The sequence below is a fragment of the Cetorhinus maximus genome, chromosome 1, assembly GCF_964194155.1.
Source record: "Cetorhinus maximus chromosome 1, sCetMax3.hap1.1, whole genome shotgun sequence".
NCBI classification, from domain to species: domain Eukaryota; kingdom Metazoa; phylum Chordata; class Chondrichthyes; order Lamniformes; family Cetorhinidae; genus Cetorhinus; species Cetorhinus maximus.
The window spans coordinates 18524152-18545826 of NC_135879.1; the positions used below are offsets into that span (position 1 = coordinate 18524152).

Sequence of the window (21675 nt, forward strand, 5' to 3'; positions counted from 1 at the left end):
AGTTTCTATGGCCAAGGTTTTTACCTTGTCGGGCAGGCCCGGGAGCTGTCGCGAAGTGGACCACCACCAGCGATCGGGCCCCAACATCGGTTTCACGCGGGCGAGCCAGTAAATGGCCAGCCAGAGTGAAACACGCACTGCAGCACTGCCAGGGTAGGGGCGGGAATGGGGGGGCGAGTACGGAAGTCAGCACAGGCGCACACAATGAAAGCTCCCTGAGGCACAGAGCTGCCACCCATCAATTACTACTTTAATGGCCTTAAGAGGCCTGTTAATTGTCGGCAGACGCGCCGCTGACTCCCACGCACGCCCGCCAACTGACGTCAGGACCCTCGCCACACATCATCGCGCATCATTTTACGCTCGAGCGGGTCGGGTGTGTGCCCACTTTCTCAGCACAAACTTCGGCCCTATGTTACTATTTATCTGTTTGGAAATGCTGCAAAACTACATTTTAAAAGATTTTTTTTTTTTCTCCAAAGACAAATGGCCTCCAATAATCCAAAGAAAAAAACCTCAAATGACATTTCTCAATCTGAATAGCATCTCCATATATCTTAGCAGCAGCAGATGTCCAATATGATCCTGGATTTATTAAAATGCTTCAGGCGATATTTTGAATTGCATCTTTCATACACATGGTAGGTTACACGATTCAACTTATAGAATCCATCAGCTCCGTTCAGGGGTGAGTAATTTGTTGGTGATAAGACACAGCTTTTAGCAGTCAAGTGATACAGCTGCAGAGCATTTCCATCTTGGCAATTCACCCTGCTGCACCTGGGATTTACACAGTCGTGCAGAGAGGAAGCTATTAATTATCAAACAGCTTAATAGCATTTAATGTGAAAAGAATAACTGTGGCTGCTGGAAATTCAGAAGAAATGCAACAAGTGGAGGAAATGCACAGTAACTTGCGCACGTGAAAGGCTAACGTTTCAGGAGCTAGCTGCATTGGCTGAAAGGCTGACCAACTCATGTATTTCCACTGCTTCTGATTATGTTTAGTAAAGGTTATGGCCCTCAAATTATCCCATGTGATAGCAGCAGATGAACAAATTCCTATCCGCACTATTTTTGTGGAGCTTTAAACCCACTGAAATAATAATGCTAACACCGCCACTGAAACAGTGGGGGAGTAATATCGGGTGACGCATTTGGAGCGTCTGTACGAGATCACCAACTGTGCAGGGCCAAAGGACTTGAAATCAACAATAATATTACTGTAGAAAGTGTTGATGTAAGCATTTCTAAATTCTGGTGTGCCATTTTCATCCTTTGCTTTGCGATGTGCTTAGAGTGGTAACAGGGATTTAAACTGCAAAAGTCATGCTCCCTATCAGCTATACCAAAAAGGACCCCACTGAGTTACAATGGATTTGTTGCAGCAGGGCGTCCCATGGGGTGCCCGGTTTGTTAGGAATTTTCCTGAACCTTTCTACTTAATTTTTGTTTTGTCTGGTAAAGTGCTGTAAGAGCAAGCTGATAATGGCCTGGTGAAGGCAATGGGACATCAGGGACCTTGGTAAACAATGAGACCAACAGGGTATCTCCTCAACAAATGAGGTTCTAAGGGTCGAGAAAGAAACAGAGGAAGAACTGAGGAAAGTGAATTAGAATAGAAAGAGAAGCAAAGAAATGGAAAGAAAAATTGGATTTTGGATCAAGACAGACAGAAAGGAAAGTCTAACACTTCTAAAATCTCCATTATTTCACCATCTGAGGAAACGAGACCCCAGACTTTGGCCGGGATTTTCTGGCCCTGTTGCGGGTGGGACCCGCCGCGGCTGAGGTCGTGCCCCAGCCAGAAGTCCATTGACTTGTGGCGGGACCTGAAGATTGCAGCGGCGGGCAGGTGCAGAAAATCCTGCCCATTAAGTTATAAACAGTCACTTGTGTTAGGAAATGGAGATAGTTTAAGTAAGTTATTTTGGTATTTGTAGATGCTGGGAATGAGTTTTAGCTTTAAAGTTCAACTTCGATTTGTATTTCTGTATCTGTGTATTAAGAAAGGTTAAACTGAGTTTTAGTTTCACTTTAAAAAGGTGCCTGCATTTCTAATAAGTTTTTTTTACTACTGCTGCAGCTAGGTTAAACAAACAAGAGTAGAAGAATTTGGCTGTTGCATAGCAACAGGAGTCCAGAGAAGCAGGTCCCTCCCACAAACACACACAGAAAAACTAAAGAAACTGCAATTTTAAGTTCAGTTTGAAGCCAGGACCCCAGAGAGACTGGGCACAGAGAGGGAATTTCAGATTTCCCAAAAGAACCAAAAGGTCCCAAGGCTAAAGGGATGAGACAGAAAACAGGGAAAAGTCCCAAGAAGACCTTCTAGTCAAAGGGAGCACAGAAACCTGGGAAGAGATCCAGTTAATGAAGTTAAGAGTGAGGGGCAGTGAAAGGCTCCAAGCTTTAAGTTTAAAGTTTCAAGCTTAAAGAGATGAAGGCTTGCGAAGTCAGAAGGTCCAAAGAGACAACTGAAGGTCTGTAACTCTTTGCTATGGGCATGTGAAACAGTGGTACTGTTGGTGGCTGAGTCAGTGAGAGAGAGAGAGCATGGAAGGCAGCCTGAATGCATGTGGTGAGCCAGGGGAGAGGGACATCGGAAGGAGAGTTTGAAACCTTGGAGGTGAACCCTTGTGGAAGGCATCTGAGAGAAAACATCGGTTTGGGAGAAGATTCCAAAGTGGGGTCTTGGAAAGTGGAGATTGGAAACCCTCGTGTGAAAGGCGGAGTTCAGAGAGTCTGGTTGGCTCACAGTGTGACAAGCGGCTTGGGGGTAGTTGCGGAGAGAACCATTGCATCTGGTTGAGGTGGCATCTGTCACTTGATTTCAGAGTGTGGTGTGTCTGACTACAGGGTGCTTATTGGTACATGGGCTGTGTACTTACTGTGGACATTAGAGTATAAGATAGCTTTTGTAACTTGTGTTATCCTTACAAATCTGTATATATCTGTAAAAGTATAGTTGTAAATGAAGGAGCATTGTAATATAGTTCATCTTTTGTTGTTGAATAAATGTTTTATTCATTTGTTAAAAGTTCATCAGCTGACTCCTGTGGCTCTGTTCAGTAGCTACTCTCCACGTATCTAAACAAACAAATAAAAGTTAGGATCTATCAAGCTGGCTTCCACATTGGGATCAGGCTTGTCCAGGGGGTAACCTCAGCTGGACATCATAATACTTGGCAGTACAGAACTTGAATATTTCTGCAAAGAAAGACATGTTGCTGAAGTTATTCATCTTGCACACATCAGGACAAATGCAAGAATGTCAAATTTCAAACGGTCACAACAATTTATATTTTAAATTATTCACTTTTTGCGTCAGAGTTTGACTAGCAAATGTTAACAATTATTACATCTCTGAAAAGTTGCTTAAGCTATTCATTGCAAGACCTAACATTCCATGGTGAGTTTAATGGGTAGTTAACAACAACAACTTTTTATGTATATTATATATACATATTACCACCTTTAATGTGATGAAATGACCCAAGATGCTTTGCAGGGCTTCTATAAACATGTGAAGAGACAAAGATTAGCAAAGACAAATGTAGGTCCCTTACAGTCAGAAACGGAGGAAATTATAATGCGGAACAAAGAAATGGCAGAAGAATTGAACACATATTTTGGTTCTGTCTTCACAAAAGAGGGCACAAATAATTTCCCAGAAATGTTAGGGAACCAAGGGTTTAGTGAGAGGGAGGAATTAAAGAAAATCAGTATTAGTGAAAAAATGGTGCTAGAGAAATTAATGGGGTTAAAGTCTGAAAAATCCCCAGGGCCTGATCATTTACATCCCAGAGTACTAATGGAAGTGGCCCTGGAAATATTGGTTGCATTGGTGGTCATCTTCCAAAATTCTATCGACTCTGGAGCAGTTCCTACAGATTGAAGGGTGGCAAATGTAACCCCACTATTTAGTAAAGGAGGGAGATGAAAAACAGAATTACAGACCAATTAGCCTAACATCAGTAGTGGGGAAAATGCTAGGCTCTATTATAAAAGACATGGTAACAGAACATTTGGAAAGCATTAACGGGATTAGACAAAGTCAGCATGGGTTTATGAAAGGGGAATTATGCTTAACTAATCTACTGGAATTTTTTGGGGATGTAACTAGTAGAATAGATAAGGGAGAACAAGTGTTTGTGGTGTATCTGGATTTCAAGAAGGCTTTTAATAAGGTCCCACATAAGAGGCTAGTGGGCAAAATTAAAGCACATGGGATTGGGGGTAATAAACTGGCATGGATTGAGAATTGGTTGACAGACCGGAAACAGAGAGTGGGAATAAATGGGTCTTTTTCTGGATGGCAGGCGGTGACTATTGGTATACTTCAGGGACCATTGCCTGGGCCCCAGCTATTCATGATATATATAAATAACTTGGATGAGGAACCGAGATACAATATTTCCAAGTTTGCTGATGACACAAAACTGGGCGGGGCTGTGAGTTGTGAGGAGGATGCAAGGAGGCTTCAGGATGATTTAGGTAAGTTGTGTGTGTGGGCAAACACATGGTAGATGCAGTATAATGTGGATAATTGTGAAATTATACGCTTCGGTGTGAAAAACAGAAAGGCAGAGTATTATTTGAATGTTGGGAAATGTGGATGTATAAAGGTATCTGGGCGTCCTTGTACACCAGTCAACGAAAGTAAACAGGCAGGTGCAGCAAGCAATTAGGAAAACAAATGGTATGTTGGCCTTCATTGCATGAGGATTTGAGTTCAGAATTAGGGATGTCTTACTACAGTTGTACAGGGCCTTGGTGAGACCACACCTGGAGTATTGCATGCAGTTTTGGTCTCCCTACCTAAGAAAGGATATACTTGCCATAGAGGGAGTGCAGCGAAGGTTCACTAGGCTGATACCGGGGATGGCAGGACTGTGGTATGAGGAGAGATTGGTTCGACTGGGCCTGTATTCACTAGAGTTTAGAAGAATGAGAGGGGATCTGATTGAAACGTATAAAATTCTAACAGGGCTAGACAGACTGGATGCAGGGAGGATGTTTCCCCTGGTTGGGGAGTCTAGAACCAGGGGCCACAGTCTTAGGATATGGGGCAAGCCATTTTGGACTGAAATGCAGCCCACCAAGGACGGATATGTGGGCATGAGAGCAGGGTGGTGTGTTGAAATGGCAAGCATGACCCAGACCTCCCTGTCGCTTGCCATTTCAACACCCCATCCTGCTCTCATGCCCACATGTCCGTCCTTGGCCTGCTGCAATGTTCCAGTGAAGCTCAACGCAAACTGGAGGAACAGCACCTCATCTTCTGATTAGGCACTTTACAGCCTTCCGGACTTAACATTGAGTTCAACAACTTCAGATCATGAACTCTCTCCTCCATCCCCACCCACTTTCCGATCCCCCTTTTCCCAATAATTTATAATTTTTTAAATATATTTTTCTTTTCCCACCTATTTTTAAATTTATTTCGATCTACCATTTTATCTCCACCTTTTAACCCATTTCAATCCTTTCACCCCACCCCACCCCGCCCAGGGCTATCAGTACCTTGCTTGTCCTGCTTTCTACCCTAAATGTCACCATTAGCGCATTCCTTAGATAATATCACCACTGTCAACACCTCTTTGTCCTTTTTGTCTTCCTTGCCTCCACCTATCATTGGCCCTCTATCCAGCTCTACTTGTCCCACCACCCTCAACCAGCTTATATTTCACCACATTTCTATATTTCCTCAGTTCTGATGAAGAGTCATACGGACTTGAAACGTTAACTGTGTTCCTCTCCGCAGATGCTGTCAAACCTGCTGAGTTTTTCCAGCTATTTCTAATTTTGTTTCAGATTTCCAGCATCCGCAGTATTTTGCTTTTATCTTAGAACTACATAAATGCTGGCCTATCTCCAGCATACATTACTATGCGCAGAGCCAGGACACTTCTCAATCACTGAACATATACACCCTTCAGTTCAAAAGGATCGCTGAAAATGACTTCTACAAGAAGTAACCAAAAAAAGAGACAGGCCTAGAAATTTGGGCTGTATCACATCTGCTTTCCAGAGTTGCTCAACGGCCTAGAGGAGCCATACAGACTCAAAACATTAACTGTGTTTCTCTCTCCACAGTTGCTGTCAGGCCTGCTGAGTTTTCCCAGTGTTACCTGTTTTTATTTCAGATTTCCAGCATCCGCAGCATTTTGCTTTTAGGCCAATGTTACTAATGGGCAAAATTTTCTGCCCACCGGACAGGTGGGCCCAACCCAATCTCTGGCGGGTGGGGAGCCGATCCCCACCGGAGAAGTGGGCCCCGCCACCATTTTAAGTGGGCGGGCCAATTAAGGCCCACCCAGCGTGATGTCCGGTGGGAAGTGCTATGCGCTTCCTGTGCGGGGATTCCGCAAATGCGAGAGTGTGCTCTTTCGCGCATGCGCACTAAAGAGCGCACATCTCTCTGAGGCTAAGTGCTGCCTCAGGGAGATCGCTGAAATTTGTTCAAACATTAAAAATAGAAAAATAAGAAGATCCTTAACATGTCCCCCTCAAGTGACAATGTCACACGAGATGGGACATAGAACAAAGAACAAAGAAAAGTACAGCACAGGAACAGGCCCTTCGGCCCTCAAAGCCTGTGCCGATCATATTGCCTGTCAACTAAAACATTTTGCACTTCCAGGGTCCGTATCCCTCTATTCCCATCCCATTCATGTACTTGTCAAGCTGCCTCTTAAAAACCACTATCGTACCTGCTTCCACCACCTCCTCTGGCAGCGAATTCCAAACACTCACTACCCTCTGCGTAAAAAAACATGCCCCGCACATCTCCTCTATAGTTTTCTCCTCTCACCTTAAATCTATGTCCCCTAGTAATTGACTCTTCCACCCTGGGAAAAAGCTTCTGACTATCTACTCTGTCCATGCCACTCATAATTTTGTAAACTTCTATCAAGTCGCCCCTCAATCTCTGTCGCTCTAGTGAGAACAATCCGAGTTTCTCCAACCTCTCCTCATAGCTAATAACCTCCAGACTAGGCAGCATTCTGGTAAACCTCCTATGCACCCTCTCCAACGTCTCCATATCCTTCTGGTAATGTGGCGACCAGAATTGCATGCAATATTCCAAGTGTGACCTAACCAAGGTTCTACACAGCTGCAGCATGACTTCCTAGCTTTTATACTCAATACCCCTGCCAATGAAGGCAAGCACGCCATATGCCTTCCTGACTACCTTATCCACCTGCGTTGCCACTTTCAGTGACCTGTGGACCTGTACACCCAGATCCCTCTGCTCGTCAATGCACTTAAGGGTTCTGCCATTTACTGTATAATTCCTGCCTGTATTAGACCTTCCAAAATGCATTACCTTACATTTGTCCGGATCAAACTCCATCTGCCATTTCTCCACCCATGTTCTCCGACATGTTAATAAATTTCACTCAAACTTTATTAAAGTTTTTTAAACCCTAAATGAAGCCTCATCCTGCCGGTGGATGAGGTTTCATGTTTTTTCAGAAGCCCGCTGGGGCTCCTGGCCTGCCCGCCTACCTTAAGGTTGGACGGACAGGTCCTTTAATTGTTTTAATTATCCTGTCAATGGCCTCAATTGGCCATTGACAGGTCGGCGGGCGGACAGCTGATTTCACTGTGCCCCCGCCTTCCAGAAAATTTAAATGGGGCGGGATGACGTTGGGGGCAACCTCTGACGTCATCCCACGTCATTTTGCGCACCGGTGAGCGGGCCCCGCCCCCTGCTCACCGACGGCAAAATTCAACCAAAAGTGTCAGACAAAAAATGTGGTAATATTTCCAGTAAGAAGTGCGGCAACTGCCATGTTGATGAAGGTGGATGCACTGGCAGCAAGAACACATGGCAGCAACGTTTTAAATGCAGAATAATATTCAACCTGTTTTTGAAAAGCCCAGCGCTTCATTCACCTCATGCCAAACTCGCACAGCACGTGGTGAAACCTGCGCCTCATGTCAGTGAATGGGCGCACCGGAACTCCAAAACCACAGAAACCATCGTCTGCCAAAATACTAATATAATCAGTCTCAATTTTCTCCAAGTAACAAAACAGCTATCCAGGTAATCTATACACAAAATACACCTGCCAGTGTATGTTTATGTATCTGCACGCTAATTTCCATGAAATAACAGTAGTCATGTCCAGGATTTTCTGGCCCTACCTTGGTGGGACTCACCGCGGTGGATGCGACAGGCCAGCCAAATGTCCATTGACTTTCAGCTGCACCAGAAGACCACGGCAACAGGCGGGGCCAGAAAATCCCAGCCTATGGTCAGTTAAGCTCAGATTCCTTTCATGTGGGGCAGTTTGGTCGGGGTATTCCCATCAGCTGCATCAGCGAGCACTGAAAGATCAAGGGGTGATCCAACAACGTGTTAAGGTAAGAGGAGGGAAATTCTTTCCTCTGGTGGGGGAGTGCAGGGCAACCTTAAACTGAGATCATTCAGGGCTGATGTCAGGAAATGCTTCTGGACACAAAGGGCAGAATTTTGCCCTTGGTGGAGGTTCTCGGCGACAGCGGTTGGGAAGCTGATCGGCACCGCACCGCGATTTCACGTTGGCGGGCCAATTAAGGACCGTCCAATGTGAACCGCAAGTGGATTCGCTGACCGCTGTCTGTGTGGGGATGGGGGTGGAGGAGGGTAAGCGGGCCGAGCATGAACTTTGCGCATGCACGCGAAAGAGTGCACTCATCTCCCTGAGGCTAAGTGCTGCCTCAGGGGGATCGACGCCAAATTTAAAAATGGTCAAGGAGCAGAAACAAAATTTCCCTGACATGTCCCCTCGTGCGACACTGACACATGAGTTGGGACATGTCCATCACTTTAACTCTAACCTTTACTCAATTTTTAAAAACCCTCATCCCGCCCGTGGATGAGATTTCGCGCTTTTTCTGAAGCCCGCCAGGGCTCCCGGCCTGGCCGCCAACCTTAAGGTTGGACGGGCAGGTCTATTGATTAAGTCGATTACTTTTTAAATGGCCTCAATAGGCTGTTGATTCAGCTGCGCCCCCAGCAACCTGAAAATGGAAATGAGGCGGGGTGACGTCAGGAGTTCCACCTGACGCCATCCCGCGTCAGTTTACGCATCGGCGAGCAGGCCCCGCCACCCTCCCCCCCCTCCCCCACCCCACCGCTCGCCAACCTAAATATCCTGGCCATAGAGTTACTTGGTCGGAAAAAATCACTCCAGTGCTACTGGTTGAGATAGCCCAGATGTAGCAGTTGGGGGGGGAGCAGGAAGTTGGAGTGGCAGCCTGCTTTGCGGTCGAGATACTTGGAAGAACGTGCTCCCCTCAGGCTCTGCCAAATTTAAAAGCGGGGCCTGGTTAATGCATTTTGTTTCCATTTCCCGGCTGCAGCCAGCCAGAGCAAGAGGCGTTTGGGAGGCCTTCAGTACCAGGGTACAGCGGGAATGGGGAGGAGATACCACGGATTGTGGGCTGTGGATTGACCATGGAGTCAGAGGCATTATGGAGGGAGTGGTGGTCAGAGGCATTGGTTAGTGGGGTAGGGGCAGGGTGGCCCTGGTTGGGAAATCCAGCCCACTAGCGTAAAATGCATAAAATTTAAAATGGAGGTTAAATCTGAGGCACACAGCTTTATTATAATATTTGAATGAGCAGCCTGCCTCCTGGGAGTGAATGTTTGCTCTCAAACACTCCTCTCGTAAAACCAGAAGTAGCCAAGTTGGAGCTGGGTTTGAGGTTTTTTTTTAAAACACTTTTACATTGTACTCAACACAAACCTACGTGATTTGAGGGGGGCAGGGGGTTAAAATTTCATATATTTCGCAAGTGGCTACACTTCAAAGGTCCTTTATTGGCTGTAAAGCCTTCGGGACACACTGAGACCATGAAAGGCACTATATAAATGCAAGTTATTTCTTCTTTCTTCCTTGAAAATGCCCTCCGATGTCACTATTGAAGATTAGGTTGGATAAGTGGATGAAGGGAAAAGTCCACAATTGACTATTGCAACAGGAGAGGTAAATTGGATTAGAATGAATTGCTTGTGTGAGGGTAAACACCAACATGGACTGGTTGGGCCAAATGGCCTGCTATCATGCTGTAAGTTTTACATATCTCTAAGCTGAAGTGATGACACTGTCAGTATGTCTGTTGTTTATTCCTACAATATAATACGCCCATGCTGTCAGCAGCTGGCTGCCTTTTCCCACTCGCTGAAAGCTCATTGGAAAGTGATTGTAAGTTCTTGGGGAAGGAGCTAATTAAACTACTTGGCTTCCCCCTTCTCACAGTGATGCTACCAATCGTACAGGTGAGATTTGGCAAACATGTCCCTTCCTACTGACCACAGTAGACAATCTCAACTGGTTAGAGAATTGAGTTCGTATTGTGGCTTGGTGTTCTGTTGGTTGGTTGGAACATCATTCTAGCCATAATAAAAATAAAGGCTGTGGTTATATTGGACTATAATTCTGAGACTGCAGAATATGAAGCACAGCAGTCAACACTTATGTTATGCCAAGAACTAGAAAATTAAATTGTGCCCCATCATAGCTCTTTGTCAGCAAATTAAGCCTGAACAGTCAAATCCAGGTCCCTTCAAACAGGTAGCGTCCACAGTCTCCTACTCCCAATCACTTTCTCAGTACTTATCTTTTCGATCCCACTTACCACACTCATTTCTTCAGCCTCTCTTTTCTCTTCTTCCTCGTGCAATTTAATTTTGACCCGCGTACGGTCCTGTAGAGCTGCCAGTTTGATCTGGTCGCCATGTCCCAATTCCTTAGTTTTTAACTTGTCCTAACGAAGAGGGAGGTAGACAGAAAATCTCTCGTTAATCATCAAAAAAGTAAGTGCTTTTTCTCAAAAGGTGCAAACTATAGGGCAAGGATTTTTACTTCGTCGTGTGGGCGGGCCCAGGAACAGCTGCGTAACCGACCACCACCCGCCATTGGGCCCCGACTGCGATTTCAGGCTGGCTGGCCAATTAGCGGGCAGCCAGCGTGAAAGGTGCGCTGGGAGCCTCAGCGCTGCCGGGGTGGGGGAGGGGGGTGGGGAGGAGCGCGAGCGCTGAAGTGTGGGCGGGGGAGCGCATGGGTGGCGGAACACGCATTGAAAGCTCTCCGAAGGCACAGAGCTGCCTCAGGGGGGAGCTGAAGATTTTTTAACATTAAAAAGACGGATTTCAAAAATAAGGAAAACATCAACAGGGACATGTTAAACATGAGTTTTAAAAATTTTAATTGTTTTTTTTCAAAATTTACTGCCCGAAGCCTCGTTCCGCTGGTGGATGAAGTTTCCTTCTAAATGCGAAGGCCGCCTGGCCTATTCGCCCACCCGCCAACTGAACGGTTGGACGGGCAGTGAACAGTTCCATTTAGTTACTTGATTAAGGGCCTGGATAGGCCTCTTAAATGTCGGCGGGCGTGCGCGAGAGGCGGCAGCGTGCCCGCCGAGCGAAATATCACGAGAATGCGCGATGATATCGGGACGCTCGCCCGCCGACATCGCGTGCTATTTCACTCCCGTTCGGGTCGGGAAAATTCTGTCCACAGTTTCTAACGTGTGGAATACATTGACCCAGGAAATTTGCATAGCACCTCACCTCAGTAAAGGTTGCTGTCACTGATCCTGCAACTTTCATGGGGTGAAGGTCCCTTAATTATTATACGAAATGGCGGGTTCTGGTACCAGAGTGCCTGGCGTTGACATAAGGCCAGAAAGCTCAGCAGAGGACCACTGAGCATGGAGGAGGGGGAAGGTGGGCTTGCTCTCTCCCTGGATGAAACTTGCACATTTGTTTAGTGGGCTCATTCAAAATGTGCTTTTAAAAACTTGTGTCCAAAGATTTGGAGGCGCAAGCCTCAATTTGGACCAATCTGAGGCCCAAGAACCAATTGTTAAGTGGAGTTCCTGCTTCCCCTCGTGCAGACTCTGTCCTCACATACTCATCCCCAGCCTAGTTTTCAGTCACCATGTTGTACTCCTGCCGAAGTTATGGAAATACACTGCACATGCTACAGATTTTCAGGTTCCCCACAGTAAGGCAATATTTATATCCCTTCTTTCGTGGAGAACTCATACAAACCATTTTTAAATGACATTTTTTCATTTATAATTTGGCCTAGAAATGCCGCTGCACCTTAATAGTGAGGCCTGAAGTGCTCCTGATATTGGTCCTCCGAGAATGCCTACCCTTCCCCGTCAAACCTTGTACCTTCTCTTGAATTTACTTACAGCTAAAACTAGTAAATGTTTATTTTCACACTTCTGTTATAAACCCCAATACTCACTTCTCAGTAAAAAAACACCACATCACACTTATTTAACCATAAAGGTCCATTTCTGTTTCAGTCACTCCATCTCCTCACTTGAATGCATTTATCCGCAAATTCCTTTCACACGTGTTATAGCAATATCCATAGTAAGGCTAGAATAGAAATTGATTTTGCTGTGCCAACTTAACGCAGAATAAATTTGCACAGGTATAAAACATCCCAAGGGATGCCCTCAAAAAACTGTGACCACGTTCTTTCCAATGATGAAGCCATCAATGGATAGGGGTATCATATGGTTTGGCCTAGGTCTGACAGAATTGGCTTTGCCATGATGAGCCAACAACAACTCCGTTATCAATGTGACTACCAGGGTGGTAAAAGTTGAACTAGGCGTACCTTGGCCTATTTTCAGCTAGAAATTCCTATGCACTCCCAAATATCATGAGACCCACCCAGTCTGAGCTTCATACGCTTCAATGTGGAATTACCATAAAGAAGCCGTGAAGTAAAACTGTCACTTCACATTTGAAAAAAATATCAAGGTAGAAAGATGAAGGTGAACAGATCAAAGGACCCGCTGCTTGGAGAAGCAAATTAAATTGCTCACCCAAACATTAAATTATAACACATCAGCATCAGTGAGCGGCACCAGTGTGAACATTTTAACATAAATCACTACAATCAGTAAAAGTGATCAGTATATGCTCAGTCCTGGGTCATCAATGATAGAAAAAGATTTCTGCTCGTTAGTGTTTCAGGATTAAACCACACACGCACAGAACTGTTTCAATTCTGGGAGGTCAACACTATTTGCTATTCACCTGTTGGGTTTGCTATGTTACCCATAACCTGGGCCTTTCTTCATGGAAGCTAAAATACTGCAAAAAAGTTAATGCCTGTCTGAACTTGGATTTCTAGCCAGCAACAAGAATGGTATTGACTGCTTCAATTATAGAGAACATCTTATTCTAAGCAGCCACTGGTACTGCAGTATCCAGGCCATTCACTGGGTGTTACAGTAACATTAGACTGCAGTGAGCTGTTCGTGACTGCTGTTGTTTTAAGATGGGGACGCAGTACAGTTCTCACAAAGACAATGGGCAGAATTTTCTGCCTGCCGGGCGGGCGGGCCCGACCCAATCTCTGGCGGGCGGGGAGCCGATCCCCGCCAGCGATGCAGGCCACACCGCCATCTAACGTGGGTGGGCCAATTAAGGCCCGCCCAACGTGATGTCCGCCGGGAAGCACTATGTGCTCACTGTGGGGGTGAATCCCTAAAAGCATGGAGTGCGCTCTTTCGCGCATGCGCACGAAGGAGTGCACATCTCCCTGAGGCTAAGTGCAGCCTCAGGGAGATCACTTCCACTTTGAAAAATATTAAAAATAGAGAAAAGAAAATTCCCTAACATGTCCCCCTCATGTGACAATGTCACATGAGATGGGACAAGTTCATAATTGACAGAATACGTTTATTAAAATTTTTAAAATCCTGCATGAAACCTCATCCCGCCACTGGATGAGGTTTCATGTTTTCTCTATTTGCCGCCGGGGCTCAGGTCCTTTAATTGTTTAAATGATCCTGTCAATGGCCTCAATTAGCCATTGACAAGTCGGCGGGCCCGCAGCTGATTTTGCTGCGCCCCTGCCTTCCTGAAAATTTAAATGGGGCGGGATGACGTCGGGGGTTCCGCCCAGCATCATCCCGCGTTAGCGAGCGGGCCCCGCCCCCTGCTCGCCGATGGCAAAATCCTGACCAAAGTGGAGGGTTTTGTTATTCTGATCCATCCTAATAAATAAACATAATTAAAAATATAGTTACTATTTCTGAAAGTTATTTATCAAATATATAAATGTCAAAGAATCACACTGCTCAGTGTACAATGATAGGATATAAAACTAGGCCACTAAGCTACGTTGGAAAGGGTCTCAAATATGTTTTGTTTCAACAGTTACACTGGGCTGGATTTTACAGTTTTCAGTGGTGTTACGACACAGCAGATGGTAAATGCTGAGCTGTTCAAATCCCAGAGGGAAACTTGAAACAACTGTCACAATTATTTTTCAATTTGCATGTTTCGAGATGTGGGCTTTGAATTCAGTAATAATAAGACCACTGAGTCTTAAGAGGCTTTTAATAAAATTAAATTAAACATTTATTAATAAAAGAAAAGATTGTAAGCTATACATATGTGTACAAATTTCTGTTTCAATAACCTTTAAATCCACTAGTTAATCTGATTCCTAGTTACACCTTCATTAAGGCAACAGTATAACATTTAGATTTTAAAAGACTCAGACCAGGATTTTTCCAATTCCAATTTGGGGGCGGGGCCCGCTTGCCGAGGGGAAAATGACGCGGGATGACATCAAGAGGAACCTCCGACGTCATCCCGGTCCGTTTAAATCTTCAGGAAGGCGGGCGGACAGCTGATTTGACAGGCTAATTAACCTTGTTAAAGACCCTGCCTGTCCAAGCTTAAGGCTGGCGGGCAGGCCAGGAGCCCCAGGGGGCTCCAGATTATTCATGAAACTTCATCCACTGGCGGGATGAAGTTTCATCTCCGTTTTTAAAAAAATTTAATAAACTTTATGTGTTTCTTATTAACATGTCCCATCTCGGGTGACATTGTCACATGAGGGGGACATGTTAATAATTTCAATATTTTTCTATTTTTTGACTTTTCTTACCTGTCAATAAACTCCCTCAGACAGCACTTTGCCTCAGGGAGCAAGGCGCTCTATCACGCGCATGCGCGAAAGAACGCATGATAGTTGGGGATTCCCTCCCCCTCCACCTCCCCCCGCACAGGAAGCGTATAAAGCTTCCTGTCGGGCAGGCCGCTGGGCAGGCCTTAATTAGCCCACCCACTCAAAATGGTGGCGGACCCCGTTTCGGTGGCGGGGGTCGGCTGCCTGCCCACCGCCAAGCCAGTGGGGCCCGCTCATCCATCGAGGGCTAAATTCTACTCTCAGGCAAAGTAAATGATACCCTGAACAGTCAAGTTCAAAGTGGGTTCTCTTAACTTTAGTCCCTGGCAGCAGCAGTTTGGTACATACAGGCTGAAGGCATTTCATACTTGTTGAATGTTACGCTGCCTTCCCTTATACACAGCTTTCTCTCCTTCATAAATATTTTACCCTTTGAATGCAAATACGCATTGGGCAGGATTTCCCCGCCAGCGAGCGGGGGCGGGGCAGCTCGCCGACGCGTAAAATGATGCAACGGTGGCATCAGGTGGAACTCCCGACGTCGTCCCGCCCCAGTTAAATTTTCAGGTAGGCGGGGGCGCAGCAAAATCAGCTGTGCACCTGCCAACCTGTCAATGGCCAATTGAGGCCATTGGCAGTGTCATTGAAGCAATTAATGGACCTACCTGTCCAACCTTAAGGTTGGACGGGCAGGCCAGGAGCCCTGGCGGGCTTCAGAAAAAGCATGAAACCTCATCCACGGGTGGGATGAGGTTTCATGTAGGTTTTTTAAAAAATTAAAGTTTTTAAAAAAGTTATGGACATGTCCCAACTCATGACAGTGTCACATGAGGGGACATGTCAGGGAAATTTATTATTTCTATTTTTAATATTTTTTATTGTAGAGCCGATCTCCCTGAGGCAGCACTTAGCCTCAGGGAGATGAGTGCGCTCTTTCATACACATGCGTGAAAGAGCACACTCTCGGGTTGAGGGATTTCCCACCCACCCACTAAGGGAGTGCACAGCGCTCCTGTGCAGACGCCACGCTGGACAGGCCTTAATTGGCCCGCCCACGTAAAATGGCGGCGTGCCCCCAATTAGGGGCGCCGATCGGAGGCGTGCCTCTTGCGCGCCTGCACGTCAACATCCCCCCCGCCCATTGTTTCACTATGTCTTTGGACTTTACCTTCCTGATAATAAAAATCCCTCATTGCACTAAGTTTTACCAGTAATCTTTGGGAAGAATAGACACACCATAGAAAAGTTACAGCACAGAAGGAGACCAATCGGCCCATCTTGTCCATGCCAGCCCGAGGACACCCAGGTGCCCTTTCTAATCCCACATTCCTGCACCCGGCCCATAGCCCTGCAGCTTACAGCACTTAAGATGCAGATCCAGGTACTTTTTAAAAGAGTTTAGAGTTTCTGCCTCTACCACCAACTTGGGCAGCGAATTCCAGACACCCACTACCCTCTGCATAAAAAAGTTCTTCCTCATGTCCCCCCACACCTTCGGCCACTTATCTTGAATCTATGCCCCTGGTTCTAGAATTCTCCACCAAGGGAAACAATTTTATCCTGTCCACTCTATCCATTCCCCTCATAATTTTGTACACTTCAATCAAGTCACCTCTCAGCCTTCTTTGTTCTAAGGAAAATAACCCCAACCTATCCAATCTCTCCTCATAGCTACACTTTTCTAACCCTGGCAACATTCTTGTAAACCTCCTCTGCACTCTCTCCAGAGCTATTACGTCCTTCCTGTAATGTGGTGACCAGAACTGCACACAATACTCCAGTTGTGGCCTCACCAGTGTTTTATATAATTCCGACATTATATCCTTACTTTTATACTCTAATACCTCTGCCAATGAAGGAGAGCAATCCATTTGCCTTCTTTACAACCTTGTCTACTTGAACTGCTGCCTTTAGGGACCTGTGTACTTGTACGCCAAGATCTCTCACTTCATCTACCCCTCTTAGTAAATTCCCATTTATTGTGTAATCCCTGTAACTGTTTGACCTCCCTAAATGTATGACCTCACACTTCTCTATGCTAAAATGCATCTGCCACTTTACCGCCCACTCCGCCAACCCATCTATATCGTTTTGGAGATTATGGCTATCCTCTACACTATCCACTACTCGGCCAATCTTTGTGTCATCTGCAAATTTCCCAATCATGCCCCCCACGTTCATGTCCAAATCGTTAATATATAACACAAACAGCAAGGGTCCCAACACTGAGCCCTGTGGAACACCACTTGAGACAACTTTCCATTCGCAAGGGCATCCATCGACCATTATCCTTGGTTTCCTGTTACAAAGCCAACTTTTTATCCAGTTTGCCACATTACCCTGAATCCCATGGGCTTTTACTTTCCTGATCAATCTGCCATGTGGGATCTTGTCAAATGCCTTGCTAAAATCCATGTACACAACATCCACTGCACTACCTTCATCAACCCTTCTTGTCACTTCCTCAAAGAATTCAATCAAATTTGTGAGGCAAGACCTTCCTTTAACAAATCCACGCTGACCATCCCTGATTTAATATTTTTTCTTTAAAAAGCGCTTCAATCGCTCTGAGGCAGCTTCGTGCGAATGTGCGAACTGCGCGCCAGTCCCGCTCTCCCTCCTCCCGCCTGGCCACACAGGCAGTGCTCAGCGCTGCCACTCGCGATCCACGCAGGATGGGCCTTAATTGGCCCGCCCGCGTGAAATCATGGAGCAGAGCTCATCGTGGGCGGTGGTCGGAATCCCGAACGCCCCCTCCTGCCCGCTCCCACTGAGCACCCCCCCCGGACAAGGGAAAAATTCTGGCCATTATATCTTCGTGACAGTGGGGTGAGGAAAGCGGAACAGAAACTGATTGTTCCCCACCTCCCACCCTCCATCACCTCAGCTTGTCCAATCATGCGTCGGATGGCCAATTAGCGGCCGCCTGGTGAGGAAGATGCCAATTCGATGTGCAAAGGCGGCTCTGCGCCTCCATCGGGAGTTCAAGCTGGGGAGTCATGTGGCAATGGTGTTATGCCGCAAATGAAATTTCCAACAAAGCTCAAATTAGATTTTGCAAAACTCCTCACCATTCAATATACTAAGTTGATGTCACAATATGTACACATTTAGAACACTGGAATGTCCTTGTGCAGCGTTACTTCCAGGAGGAATAATGCTGGCTTTGACTGTCAATTCCTTCAGTTATATTGAATGTTATGGGTTATCTCAGGCCTGAATTTGGAACTTCTTATAAACTGTGACAGACATAATGGTTTCTATGGTACTCCATTTAATTATTAGAAATACTAATTAAAAAGTCCAGATAATTAGCCATAGGGGTGCAAACAAGCAGAGAACCAATAGAGTTGCTGGAAATTCCTGAGGTTGAAACTGTGACCGATCACAACCATTAGTTATATTTTTAAGTCCATCTGTTTTTGAGCCCTACATTGTAGATGTGGCTTTTCCTCTGCTGGCTTTCACTTTAACTTGTAATGCTGCAGCACTGAATAAAATCCACCAGGTTGTTACACCAACCTCATTATTTAACAGAAAGAGAAATTCTACAACGGATCACAGGATAGAAGGTTGCCCTCTCCAACTTCACTCACCCGTTTCTTCCGCTGCTGCTCAACCTTCCTTATCTTTGCGTTTCTCCAGTCAGTCAGGCAGGCTTGGACCCTGGATCTCTCACGCAGCTTAGGAAGAGCCAAGCTATTATCCATTTGGCAGAAATTGTCAAGATAACTCAGCATTATCCTTTGGATTTCTTCTTCAGATAGTACGAGTGGACTTATCATTATATTCCTTTAAAAAAAAAGTGTCACCAGATTAATCTGAAGGTCAAACTAAGGACCAAGCCAACATTGATCCATTCATCGCAAATAAATGGGGACACTTAACAATGACGTAATTTATTTCACAGATACCCACTGCGCAATTGACTGAAGTTGTAAAAAATAAATTATGTTAAATTTATTATTGTAACAGATGATATTGTGGCCATTTTACCTTACCATTTAGTTAAGCAAGGTGACTTTAGGGGGGAGATGTTGGCATAATGATAATGTCACTGGACTAGTAATACAGAGGCCCAGGCTAATACTCTGGAGACAGAGGTTCAAGTCCCACCATGGTAGCTGGTGAAATTTAAATTCAATTAATAAAATCTGGAATTGAAAGCTAGTCTCAGTAATAATGACATGAAGCTACCATCGATTATCAGGAAAAACCCATCTAGTTTCCCAATGTCACTCAGGGAAGAAAATCTGGCCTGCATGTGACTCTAGATCCACAGCAATGTGGTTGACTCTTAACTGTTCCCTGAAATGGTCTAGTTAGTCATTCAGTTCAAGGGCAATTAGGGATGGGCAACAAATGTTGGCCTTGCCCTCATCCCATGAAAGAACAAAAGCCAAAACTCCAGTCCCTCTTCAGAGGATTTTGCCAGTCATTTATTCCAAACTTCCCCAGTTGCAGTCTGGATAAAAGAACACATCTGAAATGTGAGATGACATTTAGAGATGGGTCACTAGCCATAAAAAGCTGTTATTCCAATATTAAAAAGTGCTAATTAAAAATACATTCCAAGGCTCATTCTTTAAATATTAGCCTGCGTCATAGTCAATAGTTTCACTGGCTTCTTGTTAAAGCATTCATAATGACACAGCCCACATCTTCCACCTATATTAGTGCTAAAATGATTTCCAAAATTTCATCACAGCCATTTAAGCCAAGTTGGTGGGGAGAATAGGGGGTAATAGGTGGATTTACCACAATATTATTCTGTGAAGTTGCCTAGAATATATATTTTTTTAATTGAAGCTCTGTGAATGCAGTAAAACACTCTAGGCTGAAAGGCTTTACAAGATAGAATACACTGGCACGCAAAGCTACCCAGCCCCACCAAACGTACTTTAAAATATTTGCCCTGCTGGTGCAGCAGATGGTGGTACAGATGTCAGCTATTATCATAATTCACACAATTACTACTCCTGTATACCATGGTTTGTAAGCTGAACCAAAAGTAGATTGAGCGTTCAAGCCAGGCAGCAAAGCAATTTTCATACCTAATATTGATTTCAAGTGTTCATAAAACATTAAATATCATTGCAACATAACTTCATATTATCACAGTAAGGCAGCCAATCAAAATCAGATTTAATAGCAACATTCACATTTGGTACTAGTTGTTATTGTTGTTGTGCGTGTTTTTGAAAAAAAACCATTTGGCCATTGACAGGTCGGTGGGTGCACAGCTGATTTTGCTGCACCCCCGCCTACTGGAAAATTTAAATGGAGCGCACTGATGTCGGGAGTTCCGCCTGACGTCGCCGCGCGTCATTTTACATGTCAGCGAGCGGGCCCCGCCCTCCTCTCACCGATGGGAAATTTCTGCCCTTAGGATCTACATGATCAGGACAGGGCTTTGTAACCACCATAACCCTGGCCTGTGCTCTCAGTCAAAGGTACTATCTCGACACAGCGCAGTCCTTCTGGAGCCTCGCCAGGATTCTACTGAGGAAAATCCTTGTGGTGTAATGGACTGTCACTGCAGCATTTGAATACACAGGAGGCCACAAAGGGAATGAAGAGTCACCAGGACCACAGCATATCTTCTCCAAAGGCCTCAAGCTGAGCCTGAAACCTTCAGCAGGAATTTTCCAGATTTTCTCTCCCCCAGCTTAGCCAGCATAGGTTTTTTAGGGTTTTTTTTTGGCTCTCCCAGGAGATGACATGGCTTTTGATTGGGATGAAATATATTTATTGTGATACACAAGGTTTCACAGTTTTATGGGCCTGGCTGGACGGCCTTTTTATTGACTGTCGTGGTTTATATGCTCGTAAGAGATCGGGCAAAAAATGGAGCAAGGTGAGGCCACAATCTGCTCTACTCGTAGGGAGATGGTTGTATAGTAGTAATGTCACTGGACTAGTCATCCAGAGGCCCAGGCTAATGCTCTGGGTACATGGGTTCAAATTCCACTATGCCAGCTGGTGAAATTTGAATTCAATTGGTAAATTTGGAATATAAAGCTAGTCATTAGTCAGCAGCACAGAGGTACCATGTCACAAATATCATCGATTGGTGTAAAAACTCATCTGGTTCATTAATGCCCCTAAGGGAGGGAAATCTGCCAGTCCTTACCTGGCCTGGCTTATATGTGACTCCAGACCCAAAGCAACGTTACTGACTCTTAAATGCTTTGTGCAATGGCCTAGCAAGCCATTCAGCTCAAGGGCAATTAGGGATAGGCAACAAACGCTAGTCTTGTCAGCGGCACCCACATCCCGTGAAAGAACAAAGAAAAACAAAAGTAGACTTCAGCCTTTTCCTGGCACTGACCCAAGGACAACTCCCAACTTGAGACCGAGGATTCACCACCATTTGCAGGCCCGCGGGGAAAGGACAGCCAGCAGGGAAACAACAAGCTCCATTGCTCAATTTTCCTCACTGCAAATCCATCTGATTTAGGACAGGATAACAGAGCAAAACCCTTGGCCCGAACCTCTTTTGTGCTTAATGTAAAGCTTGATAGAAACAGTACAGAAATTTCCATATTGATTGCCGATATCTTCAATTATGCAAGTAACCTTGGAATGCAGAAAGGTCGCCCTATCAAACGAGTTCTATTCACAGAACACGTAATAACCTATCCAGCGTTGATGGATGACTTTATCATTCTTAGGAAGAGAAATACCATTCTGTGATGAAGGGGATATTGTCCATTTGACCTTG

General features: G+C 45.2%; 1 protein-coding gene across 3 annotated transcripts in view; it reads right to left on the reverse strand.

Annotated features, from left to right (window-relative positions):
* LOC144677670 (limbin-like) overlaps positions 1–21675 on the reverse strand; it is a 184283-nt gene that overhangs the window by 77097 nt on the left and 85511 nt on the right. For all 3 annotated transcript variants that reach the window (XM_078537849.1, XM_078537792.1, XM_078537736.1), the window contains exons 15-16: positions 18548–18743; positions 10636–10764 (exon numbers count right to left, since the gene is read on the reverse strand). In XM_078537849.1, the coding sequence (XP_078393975.1) occupies positions 10636–10764; positions 18548–18743 (325 nt within the window). The remainder of the gene's footprint in view (positions 1–10635; positions 10765–18547; positions 18744–21675) is intronic.